At 39.8% G+C, this 18,793-nt stretch overlaps 1 protein-coding gene across 1 annotated transcript in view; it reads left to right on the top strand.

The window, feature by feature from the left end:
- The window catches only part of SLC1A7 (solute carrier family 1 member 7), a gene marked incomplete at both ends in the record, with an annotated part of 47,210 nt that overhangs the window by 25,806 nt on the left and 2,611 nt on the right, over nt 1-18,793 (top strand). Inside the window, 6 exons of the mRNA XM_080349123.1 lie at nt 627-669; nt 1,566-1,785; nt 2,844-2,943; nt 3,953-4,186; nt 11,571-11,765; nt 14,860-14,994. Of these exons, the coding sequence (XP_080205249.1) occupies nt 627-669; nt 1,566-1,785; nt 2,844-2,943; nt 3,953-4,186; nt 11,571-11,765; nt 14,860-14,994 (927 nt within the window). The remainder of the gene's footprint in view (nt 1-626; nt 670-1,565; nt 1,786-2,843; nt 2,944-3,952; nt 4,187-11,570; nt 11,766-14,859; nt 14,995-18,793) is intronic.

Genomic DNA, 18,793 nt, shown 5'->3' with positions numbered 1-18,793 from the left:
TTTACCAGAGACTATGCAGCTCTAATCTCAATTATTTTAATCAGGAATGAGATCTTCTTTTTGAAAAGAAAATTGTTCTTGACCAAGCCACTGCAAAGCCTACATCACTTATAATTTTAGCGATGAACGTGTTTCAGGAGTTACTACAGTTTATGAGTCATCTCACAGGAGTACTTAGAAATCCCAAAGTAGATTACAGGACCCAGGAGTCTCAGGAATACATGCCTGAACACTGACTTTGCCTTGAACAGCTCATTATCCAAACAGGGAAGACAAAATATGGAGTAGCAGAATATACTTTGCCCCAGTTAACAGATAGAGAAGGGAATGATAGGAATTACATCGCCCCTGCTACAACATGGACACTGTGGCAGAGCCAGAAGCTGAAATTAGAGCTCCTGGGTCTCACTCCAGGTATTTAGAAGCAAGTCCCAAAAGGTTAATTCTGAGGAACTGTCTCTCTGTTGACGCTGGTTCAGTCAGGTACATCTATATGGCAACCTTCTGCACCCGTGCAAACTTTGCTCTCTAGGAGGGTAAATAACCAATTTATCATGAGAGACACAGGAAAAGTAGAAGTTGTTTTCAGTTCCATTGAAATTATTCTTGTATTTGTTCATTTTTAGGAACATGTTTCCAGCCAATCTTGTTGAGGCCACATTCAAGCAGGTAAGTGGCCCTATTCCTTTTACCACTGATGAAAGAGATGAGCCAACATCACAGAAAACATGTATCTTAGTAAAACAGAATCCAGATACAGACGTTGCATATTATTTCAGATACTGTTAGTACCTTCAACATTTAGGAATTCACGAGTCCCCCTTCACTAGCCTCAGCAGCCTCGGTGTCTGAAGGCAAAGCAAACAAGCACAAAATGCAGAGTGTGACTACAGAATGGACAAGCACACCTATGTCAGCTCCACCTCCTCCTGAGGCCTGATGTTTTAGGACCTTGAGCAAGCTGCTGTAGAAAAGCAGAACAATTTATGCCAGTACGCCCAGAGCGCGATTGCTCTTACCACCGTATTGCAGTCACAGAGCTGGAATTGCTTTAAGAGCACACAGTAATGCCGCACGAAGGAAGAACAGAATACCATGTCCAATTAAAACAATAAAATAATGTGTTTGGAAATAATCTAATTACTCAGATTGGAATTTGGCCAGAAAACCTAATCTAAAAGTTCTGAGTGAGCAAGAGGCATGGCTGCATTTGTTTCACCTGGGGGAATATTTAATGGAAACTTTACCTCAGGTGAGATGAAGAGCAGGGCACTCAGAACCTCTAGAGAGTCATTCCTGATTGTGTCTTATAGTAAAGCAGGTCTATCAGGAGATGGTGTGTTTGCTGCACGGGGGTCTGATTATAGGAAACACTGATTTTGTTATGCTTTTACAAAAACTCAACTGTTTTTACAGATTTTAGCAGCATAGAGACAGCACTGATCATTCTTTTCATGCTTGTTCCTTTAACATGCAGCCTTGTTGAAACAGAGCACTTAGGAGATCTCATTAAACTATTAATTCCTGCTGGGATATTATACAAAAACAATTTTGTTTTCTTTCAGTATCGCACCAAGAGCATTCCTATCATTAAATCTAACAAAGCATCATCTGAAAGCACCACTCGTCGCATTATAATATATGGAGTCCAGGATGAGAATGGATCCAATGTCCAGAATTTTGCCTTGGACATCACTCCCCCTCCTGAAGTGATTTACAAGTCAGAACCAGGCACTAGTGACGGCATGAATGTACTGGGGATTGTGATATTCTCTGCTACAATGGGTAGGTTTCAGACATGTTTGATTTGTAATAATCCAAGTGTCCATTTAAGAGGAAAAGAAAGGGGTTGGTTTGTTTGGTTTCTTGATTTGTCTTTTTTAGCTGCTTCTATCTCAACTTGGTGAAGAAAAAGGCAAGATTGTTACAGAGCTGTTCTCCCAGACTTTTGAAGATAAATTTTCAAAATCCTTGGTGACTTTTGTTCCATGCTGTTTTGTGGTATTCCACAGAAGGTGGAATTCCATATACAATACCACAGAGGGTGGTATTCCATATGCAACACTGCTGGAAATTGACTGTGCCCCAGTTTGTAGTATTTTACAGTCAATTCCCAAAGTACAATGTCACAGCAGACACTATGCCAGCCAAAAAGTATTGGATACAAATGAATTAATTGCATGTGCTTATTAGGATCAAGGGCCATTTTATACTTCTGAACACAGAAGATCATTCATTGTCTTCCTAGAACTGAATGTGTTACTTTTACCATGCCCCTAAGTCTTGCTGGCCAGGGCCTCAAGAGGCAGAAGCTGAGGGCTGGTTTCTTCATGGCTGATGTACAGAAAATGTTCTGCCAGTACTGCCATGTACAGCACAGCCCCTGCCTGGCTGTACACAGCGCACGGGGGTAAGGCAGACTGAGGCAGAGACAGCTTCCTTTGCTAGAAAAATGTTTTCAAGTTTCTCTTGAAAGGATCCCTCAAAGCAGGTAACTCCTTCTCAGAGCTCTATGAAAGATATTTAAAGAAACAGGCCTGCTACCATGGGGCCAAATCCCCACGGGAAGCTTTCGAGGAACTGCAAATGAAAAAAAAAACGGGAGCCAGGAGAGAGCGTCCTGTTTGGAGCTGAAGCACAAGGCTGTGGCCTGGCTCCCCCGCGTTCTCATGTTTGTGTAAGGTTAGATTTCCACATACCGTGTCTGTTTATACAGCACAAAGATCTATATTCATCCAGTCATCTCCCACTTGAGTTCACTTTGAATCACAGCAGGTGGGGAAGGCATGGGGGCTTTGGATTAAGGCACCTGAGAAATTGAACCTGAATGTCTTTGTTTGCAGGTATAATGTTGGGAAGAATGGGAAACAGTGGCGTTCCTTTGGTCAGCTTTTGCCAGTGCTTAAACGAATCTGTCATGAAGATAGTGGCAGTTGCTGTTTGGTAAGTAACTGTTTTAGTAAGAAAATCAACATTTTTTTTTAAAGAGTAAGAAATTTTCAACAGAAGAGGATGCACAGAAACCTCATAAACTTTTTTTTTTTTTTTTTCCTGGGGAAATAGATGAGGGTGAACAATCCTTAGCATTCTGGGGCTGCCTCAAAGATCAGAGGAACAGCAGGTAACGGCCAATACCAAAATTATCAGCTTAGCATCTTCCCCACCCTTCAGGTCCCCAATGTGACTCAGCCCTATGTAGGGGGGATCCCACTACCAGCACTCAGCCTGGCTGAGCTGGATCAGGGAATGATCACTTGGTTAGATGGGTCCAAGTGGGTTGTAATTTCTGGAAGGATGTGGGGAAGTGGCAAGTCTCTGGAGATAGCACATCTGCAAGTGGAAGGTGGCTGGATGCCTCCAGATTTTTTTTTCTTTTTTTTTTTAGTTTTAAGCTCTTTCAGCACCCATGGTTTTGTGTCCAGAAACTAACTGTTCTTTTGCCTATCTATTTGCCCCGAAGCAAACACCCAGGCACTCCAAAAGCATGTCTAATTCATGTTGGTATTTCTCCTGTGTCTTCCAAAGGCAACATAAACATTTACTTAACAGCTTCCAACTAAAATCCATGAGCAGTTAAGCAAGCACAAACACATGAGCCGAGTTTAGGATTCATTCCCCCTCTCCCCAGCAAATGACCTGCCTTAAGCTAAAACATCAGAGCTGCCTTCTGAACAAAAACGTTTAAAAGTCATTCCTGCGCAGCACCATAACCTCAGCTGTGCCGAGGAGTACCCCACACAAAAGATTGTTTAGCCCAGTGCTTTGGGAACGCTCCTCAGGTGTGAGAGAGTGGGGCTTAGTCTGATAAAAAACCAGAATCCAGCTGTGCTGCTTCCAGCCAGGCAGTTGGTACTGCTCTGCTGCTGGAAGTATAACACATGGATTTCCCCTCTCATATTGTTCAGTGGAAGTGAGCAATCTCCTAATAATGACTGTCTCTCTTTTTGCTTAGGTATTTTCCATTTGGAATTGTGTTCCTAATTGCTGGTAAAATCTTAGAAATGGATGACCCTTCGGCCATTGGGAAGAAACTGGGTTTCTATGCCATTACGGTGGTTTGCGGCCTGGTGGTGCATGGGCTGTTTATTCTGCCAATGATGTACTTCTTTATCACCAAGAAGAATCCCATTGTCTTCATCAGAGGGATTCTTCAAGCCTTGCTCATCGCTCTGGCCACGTCCTCCAGGTATTACACAGTTTCTAGACAGATGCAACAAAATACCTGCTAGATCCTTACTACAGCTTTCTCTGAGGAACAGCACCCTACAGCAGTACTGAAGCAGATATATTTGTATCTGAACAATGGCCTGTGTCAAGTTCACTGCTGTAATTTTGAAAGATGTGTCTCTCAACATTTGGAAGTTATGTGGGAGCCATTTGACCATAGTGTTTGTCACATTGTCTTCCCTCAGTTTAAAAATTATTGGACAAAAATGTTTTTTCTTGAGGACTAGAAAGGAAATAAGGGTGTTCTTTCATAATAACAAACATTGTACTTCTACAAATTTAATATATACAAGGGACACACAGCTCATCCAGAATTTGGTTTTGGTATTAGTGGAGAACCTCCTAGTTAAGTCATATGGAAACGTTTTAGCCTTTCTACTCTTCTTAGTCCTTGTTTCTTGCTGCATTAAGACTGTGTTTGCAAACTATTGTCCAGCAGTGGGAAAGTATTTAGCTGTTCTGCTCAAGAAATAATATCTTTTGCATCCTTTTTAGGGAGGATGTACATTGAGTTTTAACCATAGCTGAACACTGGTACAGTGAAAATGGGACACAGCTTGTGAACTGGTTGTGAAAATGACTCCCAGCACAGATAAACTGGTGTGTGAGAAGTTCTTGAAAGGGCTGGACTAGACCTGCATGGAGAGGAGACAAGAACAACAACTAAAATCACATTTCTGTGTAGCCGATATCATGAAAACAGAGTTTCATGGCATCAGTGGCTGAAGGTTTCTTACTCTGAAGTAACAAGAGCAGCCATACCTACCACTTCTTACACTGTAGTAAAAGCCACAGAACAAGTAGAAAATGCCGTGTAAATAGGTCTATTTAGCACATCTTGCACATTTAATATTTCTCCTGCTAACTGTAAAGGAAGAGGGCTAACGAAAGGAAAAGATACCTTTCTTTCATCTCATTTTTGCTTTTGGGTGTTTAGAGTTATTATTGTTATTTTACAGAGAGACTGGAAAATACTGAATTCTTATCCAGATTTTGAAATGATGACACCTACTGACAAACATCTACCTTCATCTACTTAATTTAGACTTCAAATTAGTAATTAGTACAAAACCAAGGATAAATTTGGAACATATATTTACAAATGAAAAATTTAAAAGGCTTTATTAACCCAAAAAATATTTATTCTAATAAACAATAATGACTGAGTATTTAATCTAGTTATACCTTAATACTGATTCATTCTTCCATCTTATAATAATTTCTAAAAGTTGAGCTCTGAAGACTAATATATCCTTTCAGGCAATAGTATTGCACCAGCTTCTTATCCCTTGTGCCTCTAATCTTACTTTTCTCTATATCTTTCCAATTTCCTTGAGGAAGAATTCGTGTAACCTCTCCTACAACAGAGTGACCCACTTAGAAATAAAGTGCATTTGCAACTGGTGGGATTACAGAAGGAATGGGCAGGAATGACATCTAGATAAAAAGTTCTGGGAAAGCAGTCAAACAAATATTGATTTAAATAACTTATTTTAATAGTCTAATATGGGCTGTTATGTAATCAGCACATATGGCTTTGCATAGGGCATCGTCACTGATAAATAATTATGTGAACTTTGCAGAGATCTGGAACTCTTCTGCAAATTATCAAAGTAAACAAATACATGGAGAAGTAACAATGCTGCTTTCCTGAACTCAGATTAGTTGATGTCATTCATTTTTGCTGTAATCTTGTGCAAAACTTGTTTTTGTTACAAAATATTACTGTCAACACTAAAAGAGAAATAATCTGTATTTTACTGAAGGGACAATGAAAAACAGAAAACTTCAGTTGTACTAGAGCTGTGCTAGACTTGTGAAAAGAGCCTAAAATTTTTATCCCCAGCCCTTTGGCCTGATTAGGCTCATTATAGTTCTAGTGAGGTCTGAGAAGGCGATTTGGGGCAGGAAGGTCAAGTGCAGATGGCTGTTTCTCTCATGAATATACATACAGTGGTTAGGGCAGGAGTGAGCAGAGGAGAAGGAATGTATAGGAATTAGAAGAGAGGAGAGGAGGTAGTGATTATTTCAGCACGTTTGGAAGGTATTTGCTTTCCACTATGCTTCATTTTACAAGGTGTTTTCATATATATCAGTTTGCTTCAAACCAGCCTATGGAGAGCAACATACTGTGACATACAGAGTCAAGAAATAAATATGTTCTGGGTGGTGTTTTAAACTCTAATTAGGCTTAAATAATTAAGGCAAGCTTTTTTATTAGAACATTAAAAGTTCATAGTTTGAGATGTCGTCATGTCCCCAGATTCAAGTGAGATGTTAATATTGCAAAGATGTTAATGTTGGAACAGGCTCATCAGGTTCACATTTGACACACTTGACTATCTGCCCTGCTTCTCTGAGAATTCTGTTTCTGAAGAACTCTGTTGCTGACAACTCAGGGTTTTTTAATCTGTGCCATTCCAGTAATTCTCTTTTTTTAGAAAAAAAGAATTTTTCTTAAAACTCTAATCTGAATTTTGAAAAAATTTTGTTCCTCATTTTGCCTTTAGCATTTATAGAAGAGTTTGTCCTTTTCTCTTCCTTTGTGTTAATGATTAACAAAAGTAACCAACCTTTTCTCCAGTGTAGGTACCTTTATCAAGGGAAGTGTAATCAAGACTTAAAAGATCAGCACATATTCCACCATTTTAAAAGCAGATTATTTTTCTTAATTTTCTTTACTTTGCATCAGCATTGCATTTTGATTTTATAACCAATTTACTAGTCTGAAAACTTGCAGGGCCTGCTTTTTTAAATAGTGATTTCCCATTTCTGTCAAGGAAGTTTATTGTTTCTTCTTTGGATCTAATCTTCCTACTCTGTCTCTAGCTATGAGAGTGTTGAGCCACTTTACAATCATGAAGTGCCCTCTTTGCAGTTCATAATATATTCAAGTCCAGGCTGCTTGTGGTATATTTCAGGGTTAGAAATGTTCCAATGCCAGTATGACCAATCATAGTGATAAAACAAGTCAGACATGACTAGGAAAGAGCCCCCAAAGCCAGCGTGGTAAGGAGAGCTGGGAAGCCATCAGGCATGGCCGGAAAGAAAAAATCTCCACCTACAGAACTGATGAGAAAGCGGTGTCTCTCCCTGCCGAGTCTCTTCCAGGCAAACCGATCTTTACCTGAGGTTTTCTTACCCCAAGCTGATGTGAGAGTGCCCACTGACAGTGGGAAATAATGGGGAATTCAGCTTTCCCTTAAGCCTGTCCTGCCTGTGACTCTCCTGAGCCCCGACACCTAGGGGAGAGCCCCTCTCCCGGGGATATTGAATACTTCAAGACTGTGCTCTTTTGCCTTCCACTGTGCAAGGAATAATTACATCTTTATAGGCCCAGAGAGGGTGTAGTTTGGGAACAGAGCTCTGGCACCAGCTGGCAGTTCAACCTGTCCAGAATCACCAGCAGGACTTGTTATGAGATTTAGTATCTTTATTTTCAGAAGCTGTACCACCAAAGTTAAGGTGAGTCCTGAGGAAAGGTTCTGAACATACAGATTTGGGGCTTGGATGTGTTTGATGGCTTTAGCTCTGTTTGTCCCTTCTTAACAGCGTGTATATGTTGCAAAGCCAATACAGGCCCAACGTGGTTTTTAAAAAATTTCTGCTCAAATAGCAGTGCCTTGTGTTGAGATAGCTGAACTTTTCACCTTCGTTACACTGAAAGGAATGGATACTGCACATAACTGAGCTGTTGCCAAAAGAACATGCACAAATAATTGGGGCTGGACAGGAGAGCTGCTTCTCCTGACAGTCAACACATCTGTATTTGGTTAAATAATGCTTGCCACAGGGGCATTATATAACACTCATAATGTAGGTATTGGATTTTCAGATCAACCTAGAGGAGAACAAAGAGTTGATTTAAAGTGTACCAATGTGTTTCTTGGAGATGTTTCTGTGTCAGTTCATGTCTACATCTAAAGATAGAAAGAAAATCACAAATCAATGTCCTGATACTCATTCCAGCTAGTCTGCACCTGTGGAAAGCTTTCTTCCCTAGCTAAAAGTCGAACTGCAAGAATCAAAAACAATACCACATGCAAAACCCAAGAATGTAACACAAGAGAATATGAAAGCCGCTAAACAGCTGTCTCATGGCAATGATTTTATTGAATCTGAACATTATTTCAACACATTTCCCTTTGGAGAGAGGTTCTGCACCCCATTCTCAGTCCACTTATATTTCTCCAGAAATCCCAATCACAACAATATTTTGGTTTGCACAGACATTACTGGAGAGGCAGGGACAGAGAAGGAGGACATCTCATATTATTTTGGTGCACCATGTAGGACACAATGAACTCAATCCCTACAACCAGCACCAAATCCTGCACCCGCTCCCTGGCCAGCCAGCCCCTGACGCCAAACCCTTGGCTGCAGTACAAGCTGGATTTGCCAACAGGCGTCCACAGCGATGTACACAGCTCCTCTTTGCTCCACTGGGAAGGTGTGTACAGCATGTGCTGTTACTGCGCACCCTGCCCTGCCAGTATCTTCTCCCCACATTGCCCCTGATCTTGTCACTTCTGTACTGAAAAAGCAGCATTGGGCCTACAGGCAAAATTCCTCTTGGTTTTAGCTTTCCTCATTCCAATGGCAAGAGGGAATTTTATTTTTCTAGGTCATCTCTCCATATCATTAATGAATTAAAACAGCATCTTCTCAGCGGTACACCCCATCAAAAGAAGCAATTTTCATCTTTTCTGAAGACAAACGATAAAGCATGAGTTTTCCAAAGGGTTTGCTGCTTATGAAACACACAGATCTTGGCGATTGCACAGTGTAAATTAAAGGCAGATTTAGCAAAAGGGAGATGAGATCAGTTTGTTGATTTTTTGGAGCAAATATCAAAATGCATTTGAACGATAAGATAAACAGAGCAAGCTGAACAGCTGTTGCTCCACCGTGACTAGCTGTCTTTGTGGCTCACACTAGTAAGAGCTTGGCCTGATCCAGCATTAGCTTATGCTCAGTCTCTGCAGCTGCAGCATTTTATCCCAAAATTGAGATAAGACTCTAAACATTTATTTTTAATTGTTAGAGTTAGTGCTGGGAGAAGATGCCTCTCCTCTTTGCTGAAGGCTTTAGGACAGTTTTTAAAAGACTTAACAGATTAAGATCAGCGCTTTAGAGTATTTTTTCCTCCAAATAAGTGTTACATGTAAGGCTTTCATGTTACTGCTCCAGTGTTTTACACTAGATAAAGCAGCTTTCAAGAAAACAAACTTAATTTAACTGGAATTATTTATTTGAGAATGTTTTTCTTTAGCCATTGAAATTAATATGACTCAAAAATGACAGTAGGAATGTTGTTTGTTTGTTTGTTTGTTTTTATTGCCACCTGTAAGCAACAGCTAAAGCCTTACATAAAACACATATTTTGTGATACATGCCAGATGAGTAAATATGAACCATAACTGAACAAGACAACCTCTTGAATACTCCACATAATTTTTGTCACCTCTATTCAGGTGCTGAAAGAGTAATAAGGGATGTGAAGTAGCAATTTTCTAAGAGAATATTTTAAGAAGTCTGATTGTATCAATCCAGGCTGAGAGGGGACAAAACCAATTTTTAACAATATGTGTTGCAACAACTGGACTGATTTGAGCAAGGAGAAACACATGAAACATATAAAACAGATCTAGTGTAAATTGAAAAGAGTACATCTAGATGATAAATTAAATTTCTCATCTGAACAGTGAGTTCTGGAAAGCCATTCAATAGGAATAGTTAGGACAGTCTAGAAGCTCTAAGGTGTGGTCTCATAAAATGGAGTGAGTCTGTATGTAGTAGTTGCCTGTGCTAAGAAGGTACAAGAATCTGTGACCTGGAAATTTGCTTCCTTTCAATATCTTGCACAATGTTTTTCATCACCATTGCACTTACATTTTGCCCATTTTATTTTTTATTATAATATTTCATAAACAACAAAACCAGCATCCAGTTATGTGCCCTAGAAATGTTACTTCTAACAGCACAAAATTCAAATGAAAGCAACACCTGACTCCCTGAGAAAATGTACACACTTAAAAGTTGAATTTTTGCAAAAACAGTGTCATATGTTCCATTTACAACAGTGGAAATAGATATAGATTTTACTGGTTGTGCCATTGTTATTATGGGATTGGTTTTCACAATCTTTGTCACATCTCAGCCAAATCTGAAGATGTCGGTCAGTTAAAATTTGCACATTTAGTTGTAAAATTCTGGTATGTCAAAGCATGGGCAAGGTGGAAAAGGACTTGTAAGATTACCTTTTTCTCCTCTTCTTCCCACAAAGAAATTAGACAGGGTTTTGTGGCACAAAAGGCAAATGGCCAAGGAAAGACTGTCTTTTTAAACAAGTAACTTTCCATGACTGAAGTAGCTGCAGCGGAGGGAGGCAATGAATAATAAGTTTATAATTGCTTCCTGGCCATGCCTGTAGTTAAGAACATCTAGAAGTGTTACTGCGGGGGTTTGCTCCCAGTTATAGCTATACCAGTGGGTTCAGTTCTACATTATCTGTGAGCCCCAGCCTCACCCTTTTATTTTATGAACACTTTATGGTAAACAAGACAGAATTTCAGCTATTCACAAATGTGTAAAAAATGATAGGCATGCCCAAGAGAGAAATGACATCTAATGTGCAGTTTGGGGGGTTATGTTTTGCTGTGTTTGTTTTTCAAAGTAAGTATTGATTAAATATTAGAACGGCCAGAATGAATATACCCCAGCAGCATTCCAATCTCTTGTGAGCTCTCACTACCACTGTAATTCATCACCTAAACTGATCATCTAATTACTGTCAATATGCAGTGAGAACTGGAACGATTTGTAAGGGCATTTCTCTACCATTTCCTTACAGTGAGTTAAGAGCCTTCCTTGCTTTATACCTTTCCTTGGTTTATGGTTACTCTTGCTGTTTAAAAATTGATTTCTAGTTCAGAAGGTTTAGAAGGAAACTTTTTTAGAAACCATGAGTGCACAACAGTTTCCAGAGATTTTACTAACAAGCTGCACAGGGTGTTTCCTCTGTTTTGCATTTAAATGTACAATACTCACTGCAGGATTTCTGTCTCTTTTCTTCAGAATGAGGGAAAGAGAAAACAACATTTTTCATTTTGGGGAAGCAAAATTTGCACTAACTCTACTGTTTATACATGTAACTGTCTTTATGCCCGCTCAAGCAGACTCAGTTACAGGACAAGTGAGTTACACGTGCAGACCAAGGAATGAGAAGCAGCGCTTCGATGGTTACTGTAAAACTCACCCTGCCTGGAGAAGGATTGCTACAATTCGCTCTGTTCCCCAGAAAAAAACCAAGTCAATGTGTGCTTCTCTGTGCTGTTTTGCAGCTCAGCCACACTGCCTATCACTTTCAAGTGCTTGTTGGAGAACAACCACGTGGACAGGAGGATCGCGAGGTTTGTGCTGCCGGTGGGAGCCACCATCAACATGGATGGGACAGCTCTCTATGAAGCGGTCGCCGCCATCTTCATTGCGCAAGTGAACAACTACGAACTGGACTTTGGGCAGATTATCACTATAAGGTATAAACCTCAAATTCCACAAGCTGCGAATCGCTTGTCTTGTTGCATCTGACACATCTTAGGATTCTCGTATGTAGCACTGATCAAAAGGAAACACATCTGTGCTGTTATCAAAGGATCCATTCCTCATGGGATGGTTATTTTTAAGTAATGTAGTGGTCACAGATTGTGCAAAAGGAAATCGTATTGGCACCATTCGACATAAGCATGTGGGCACCAGGAAATGTGTTTCTGTTTGAGGATAACTGTCTAATTTTCACTGTTTGGCACTTCATTTATCATTTACTAGGACTGGAACATTTTACTATTATTACTGGTGTTTAAAACAGGAATTTAAATGTCAGAACTGTTTTCAACTTTAACCCTGGTTTGCATCTTTACATGAGAGGAAAAGGTTAGAAAACTACAAAACTGAAGTCCTGTATCAGATAACAGGGAATAGTGTGTGCTAGGAAGCTTTTTGTCAAACCTTTGAGGAGTGGGGGAAGAGGGAAGGAGGGCAGATGCTACTGTCAGGGCGGGTTTTCATGAAGATGTCATATCACTGAGATTTTTTTTTTAAATTATCTTCTCTGCTGCTTGTTAAAGCAGAAAACTGGATAAACAACCATGCTCTCAGTGGGCAGAGATTGATAGAGCTGCATACTCCATCCTTGAAAGGACTGTTAATGGATCCAAAAGACTAGAAGATCCAACTAAACAATTACTGCCAGAATGACTCCAGTGGCTGCCAAAGAATGCCTCAGGGACTGAAACCTGCAGGTTTCCAGCAGGGAACTAATGATTAGAAAAAACATTCCTCTTAGCTAGGGCCTTGTGCAACATATTTGAGATCTGCTTACCTACCCACCCAGTGAGATCATCACTGCCCTGTTTACACTGCCGGGCCTTGCCCATGTTCTGCTGGACTTTTAAATCTTCTCAAGACGAGGAGAGTACTGAAACTAACCCCAGGTGACAGCTGGGGTTTGCTGATGGGCTTCTGGCAACATCTGGGGAGATGAGAAGCAGAAGAAATAAATCATGCCCATATGAGCTCTTGCTTCAGGCTGTCTCTCCCTCTGGAAACTATTGGAATGACCCTGTGCTAAAATTTAGGCTTTTGTGATTTTGAATTCAGGGATGTTTTTAGAATGTGGTCTCAAAGTACAGCCCAGAGCATGGGCAGATATTACATACACCTTGAAGCAGAGAATGATGACTTGAAAAAATAAGGAAAAGGAGAGTGATGGCAAATGGGTATTAGGTAAGTTCTAACTTCTCTTTGCTGAACCCTATTTTATGTCTCTGTTTTCACTGCCTATATTAAGTGCTAGTATATAAGAAGCAGACATAAGTAAAGAGAGTTGAAGGAAAATACAAATTAAGATTGGGAAAATCCAAGCAACGAAAATAAATAAAAAGACTGACTGAATATCTGAAGCCAAATTCTAACTGTATCCTATGGGTCAAACTTGCCCCAGATCTTGATACTTTAGGATCCAGAGATTTGAAATCCAAATATTTCTGAGTGCCATGATATTTTTGGCAGATGGAAAAAAATGGTTGGAAAATGATCAGTCTGCTTTGCTCCTGATTTGTAAAATCCAGGTTGACAGTTTATGTCAATGTGGTTATGCAAACCTAGTTGGAGCACAAAAATATAATAAAGATCCTATTCCCATCATTTTAGCTTATTAATAGAGGCAGCATCTACATTAAGTTAAAAAATCAATGGAATAGCCGGTTGCCTGTATAATCTTAGTTAAACATTTTTGCTCCCTATTATGTTATGAAACTTTGTGGCCTGAACTGTCTTAGCAGGCAGAAGCAGTCCTAATCAGGCAGCCAGTCTGGACCACTAACTGCAGAGTCTTTTAATGTTCATTATATAAATATCTTATTCAATTACTGAGCTTCTGTCCCTTCCTTTCTATCTATATGCTGCTTATTACAATGCTATTAGGATGCTACACAAGCTAACTTTTTCAAAATGTAGTTTAAAATCTTTCTTATTCCCCATCACGCACACATGCAAATATATTTTTCTATTGCAGGAAAGGGCCCTAATTATAAATACTGGTGTTGCTCTGCTGGTACACTGTATAGCTGTGAGCAAGATACTGGATATCTCTGTGTCTCAGTTTCCATATGGGTGAATACTGTTACCCCCATTTTCCATCACAGGAGGCTGATGAGGCTTAAATGTTTGCCAAAAGCTCTGAAATTCTGGATGGTTGAATGCAGTGGATTATTGGTGTATATGCTTTATGTCATCCGTTTACCATTGTCAACATTCGTTTTTTGTCTTTCTGCTGGATAGCCTAGCTCTTGGAAGTGGCCAAATGGGGGGAAATGAATATATCCAGTCACTTTTGCTCCTGGAAAAAAGGAATTAAATCCCTCTCCTAAAAATAGCATTATGAAAAAAATGTTAAGCCTGCCAGGTCCACTTTTGCCCTGCTCTCCCATTTATTTCTGCTTGCCTGGCTGAAACAATGGCGTGAAGGTCAAGTAAAAATACTTCCCAGAAACTGAAGAGGTACAGTCACATTCACACTTGCTTCATATTTAGATCCAAGTATGCAAAGCTGTGTGCTATGCAAGGACTTCACCCTTGGCCCAGCCTCTTTGTGAGGGATTGACATGACAGGCCCTGGCTGCAGCCAGCTGTGGATTCGCCTGGCACGGGAGCTGCCGATGGTGACTCAGAGATGTCTGCTGGGAGCTCTGCTGCCAAGGGGAAGCAGCGATGAGGAGTGCTGGCACATCCATGGCACGCAGTGCTGCGTGATGCCATCACCCACAAGGAGATGACAGAACTCAGGAAGGCACAGCCTGGCTGCCCCTCTTTCTCTGCCCTTGTGATATTAAGAGATAACAGAACTGCCCCACCAGCGCCAAGGCTGCACGGGTGAGAATTTAGTGCTGGGCAGACAGTTTGGCCTGTTCTTGCTCTCTGACCTGGCTTCTGTCCACAAAATGCTGGCACTTCTGTGCAGTGGTTTGTGTACAAAGGATTATGGTTTAGGAAAGCTCCTGTAGAAACATGGTGTGGTTTCTTGCAGAGCAGCCCATCACTGGTAAAGCTTATTCCTTTCCTTCTTTGTTCAAGTATCACCGCCACAGCCGCCAGCATAGGTGCTGCAGGTATCCCGCAAGCTGGTCTGGTAACAATGGTCATTGTTCTGACCTCGGTTGGGCTCCCAACAGATGACATCACTTTGATTATTGCCGTCGACTGGGCACTGTAAGTAACATTGAGCTTTTGAGGTTTCCAGTGTGGCAACATTGGTAAAAAAAGGCAAATGGTCTCCAGGGTATAGTATAAGTCTACAAATACGCATAAAAGACATGGGAAGTAATTATTTTGCTTGAAATGGTGCTGATGTGGCCTCAGATTAAATACTCTGCTGAAGTGGTCATTATATTGAAAAAAGACATAGCCAAATGAGGGAGAGTCTAGATGAGACTTGGGCAATATGACCTATGTGGAAAGACTGAAGAAGTGGAGTTTGTTTAGTCTAAAACCACAGCAGGCTGAAAGGTCACCACAGCATTTTCCGGTATAGATAATACTGTCCTAAAGAGGACAGTGATTGTTCTTCACATTCACAGGGAGGGAGGATGCATGCAGAAGTAGACCAAGGTAACTACCTTAAAAGTCAGATCACAGGAAAACTTAAGAATGAACTTAAAAACTCTGCCTGAAATAGCCGTGAAAACAGTACAAGAATGGTTTGTGCTGTATATGGCTACTACTGCTGTAACTAGAACCATGATACAATCCACTTGAACGTCATATTTGCAACACACTGTGTTAGGATTAATCATGTCTTCATTTTCTCAGGGATCCTGATGCAATTCTGCATTTCAGTGCTCAACAGGCAGCAGCAATTTGTAGCTCCCTACGTGGAGCCGCATTTTGCAAGCACAGCCATTCTGTAGATGTTACTTTGCTGCATCTCTAATCACGGAGGATTTAACGGCAGAGGCAGAGGCTACAACTTAACACACCTAGAATATGAGAGATTCTTGTCACCCATGAGAAGAGCCACTTTAAAAGTTCATAAGGAGTGGTTTGTTTGAACTCTTAACTTGTATGTAAATGTCCGTAAATCAACCAAACCATTTTGAACAGTGTAGGAAGGTGAATCATAAAATACAGGGCCTTAGCTCAATTAGCATTTCCATTAACTACGAAACTAGCGTATGCATCCATAAGGAAACACTCCAAGTTATTTTTTATTTCATTTCTATAAAATATATCTCTGTTAATACAGTGGAGTTTCATTACATCAAGGTTCCTGGTAAAAATGTGTTACAAGTCTATTCTATTAGATATCCTATTTTATTCAACTTTCAGCCACTGATTTTTTGTACAAAGAATTGTGAGAAGAAATTATTTACTTTCTTGTTCAGTGCAATAGAATATTATTATTAATAATAGGAGTCATGAAAGTTGTGTTGTATGCACATTTTAACACATTTTGTTTTAGGAACATCAGGAATATTCTTCTGTGAAGCATAAATAATATCTGCTGCATGCACTTAAACTTGGGAGTGACAGTTCAGATTTTAATAAAGCAGCCTTTCTAATGCTAGTCACTGAGGCTAAATAGTTAACGAAGTACAATAAAATCAAAGTATTTTAAGCTGTGTTACAAAAGCCTTTTCCCTCTATATTGCTCAGTTCAGATTTTAATAAAGCAGCCTTTCTAATGCTAGTCACTGAGGCTAAATAGTTAACGAAGTACAATAAAATCAAAGTATTTTAAGCTGTGTTACAAAAGCCTTTTCCCTCTATATTGCTCAGTTTTTGCCCAGCTCTTGCAACATCAACATTTCATTGTTTTTCCAGTAAGTCTTCCAGCATATATGGGAATTACGCTTCTTTTTGTCTAACAAAGCTTTTGAAAACAACAGACAAAAAACTTTTTCAGGCTATGATTCCAGATGGTATCAAGAAGTGAGCAAGGAACAGACCCAATTTTCTGTCTGTTGCAAATGACCTTTCATACAAAAAGTATATTTCTATATTTCAGCACTTGGTCATTTCAAGAGCCTGCAGATGCAAAGTGTCAACACGGTTGACATGATGAATACTTTCAATATTACTTTTGGAAGTACTGGAGTATGAAGAATGCTAAAAGAAAGCTGGTTAGATGATCTCACGAGGCTGAAATGCCCATTACAATGCACTGCAGGGATTACAACTCATTTAGGTAGCCATAACACGTGTGAACTTCATACCTTTAGTTAGCGCCTAGAGATATAAAGAAGGAAATAAAAATGTTTCTCAGCTAATTTATGAAACACAAGGTAAAAGTTTTGCACCTTTAATTTTGCATCTTTAATAATACCATCTAAAGCTAAATTCCCACTGCAACACCTGCCTCATGTGTTTGCACTGAAAGATATGCCACTAGCAGCAGGTTGGCCTCTTAGAGGAGAAATGTCAGTGATGTGTACTGTGGTTCTCCTCATGAGCAGTGCAGACTGCCACCTACACACACAGACACGGAACAGAGCTGGTCAAGCAATGTGCTGGGCAATCAGTTTCCTGAGGAGTTTCAGTGTGGTGCAGTTGCCTCAGAAACGTTCTGTCTTCAGAAGAGATGCTCATCAGAGCCCCAAGGGAGTGCACACTCTTGAGCTCTGTCCATACAGCTGCTTCTCTACCACAGCTGACTCTCTACACAGTGCAAAATTAACAACTCAGAATATCTTTCCAAGAATCGAAATTCAATCTCCAACCAGGGAAAAAAAAAAAGTCTGTGTGTAGCAGGAACAACTATCAATATGTGCTGTAACAGTATTTTTCCCTAGTGGGATTTTTTCTCAAGGCAAAACCCCAAATCAGAACAGCAGGAACTAGAAAATGGATTCAGCAAACAAGCGAGGACTGGGTCCTGGAGTCAACAAGCACAGCCAGGTGTAGACGGTGCAATATTATTGCTGAAGTTATTTGAGATTGCAAGTACAATTCGGAGAACTGTACACACAAATAACTTTTCATGCAGGAATTTTCAAGCTAATTAGGCAAGCAACTGCATAAACATTTGCATGCACAGACTACACGCCTAAAATATCAGAAAAAATAATCAGCACAGTTACAATTCTTTTCTATATTAAGATACAGGATCAGAAATCTGGGCAGTGTTGATATTGGACTGTCACTGACTTTAATAAGCCAAACATCTGGAGATTTCTGAACCTCCACTTTATAACCCACATTTATAAATTAAGTTACTAATATGACACAGTTTTCAGATGTGTATGTTTTTCTTGGAAAAGGCATGCTATCTTTCAGACCTTAAAGCTATATTGTCTATTTGAAATCTCATCAATTTTAACTAATAGATTCAAAGCTGTTTTAAGTGTAACACTTTTCTATGACAACCACTTACTTTTGTGTATTTACAGCGTGTATTTGAATAGATTTATTTTTTAGACAGTGGGTAGAAAGTGTGAACAGGGAAGAAATTAACCTATAAATGAATAAATGAAAAATAGTGAAACCATATATATATATATATATGTACAAAGTATTGTCAAGCATACTAATTTAAATTGGAAAAGATGATCACTGAAAATTAAGGATCTTTAAGAACCAGTGGAAGCCATAGCAACCACAGCTTTTCCAGAAATGAACATGATTTAAATATGGTCAGTTGCTGCTTAGTTGGTGAGTGTAGTTATTTAGCAATCTTCCCAGTAATTTTGGTTGTATTCTGCACATTCTGACAATACAATAACCTCAACTAGCACTTTGGTTGCTGAGAGTGGCACCTTGATAACTAATAAAAGGTACTGGTTGTACTGGCTGCCCTCTACTTTTATTGAATTAAGACATTTGCAGCACCAAACCTCCAATCAGGCCATCATACTGGACCTTAACATAAAAACTTGAACATATATGCAATCTTGATCTGGTATGTTAAACCCTTTTAGTGCTGAATCAACTTGCATGTAAAGGGACACACAGCTGCTCTGGTTACCTCCTTTACAAATTAAAGTATGTGGCACCACAGGGCACTGAGGTCTGA

Source organism: Nesoenas mayeri (genome assembly GCF_963082525.1).
Source record: "Nesoenas mayeri genome assembly, chromosome: 8".
NCBI classification, from domain to species: domain Eukaryota; kingdom Metazoa; phylum Chordata; class Aves; order Columbiformes; family Columbidae; genus Nesoenas; species Nesoenas mayeri.
Note: the sequence above shows the minus strand (reverse complement) of the source record. Positions and strands in the feature narration are given on the sequence as shown.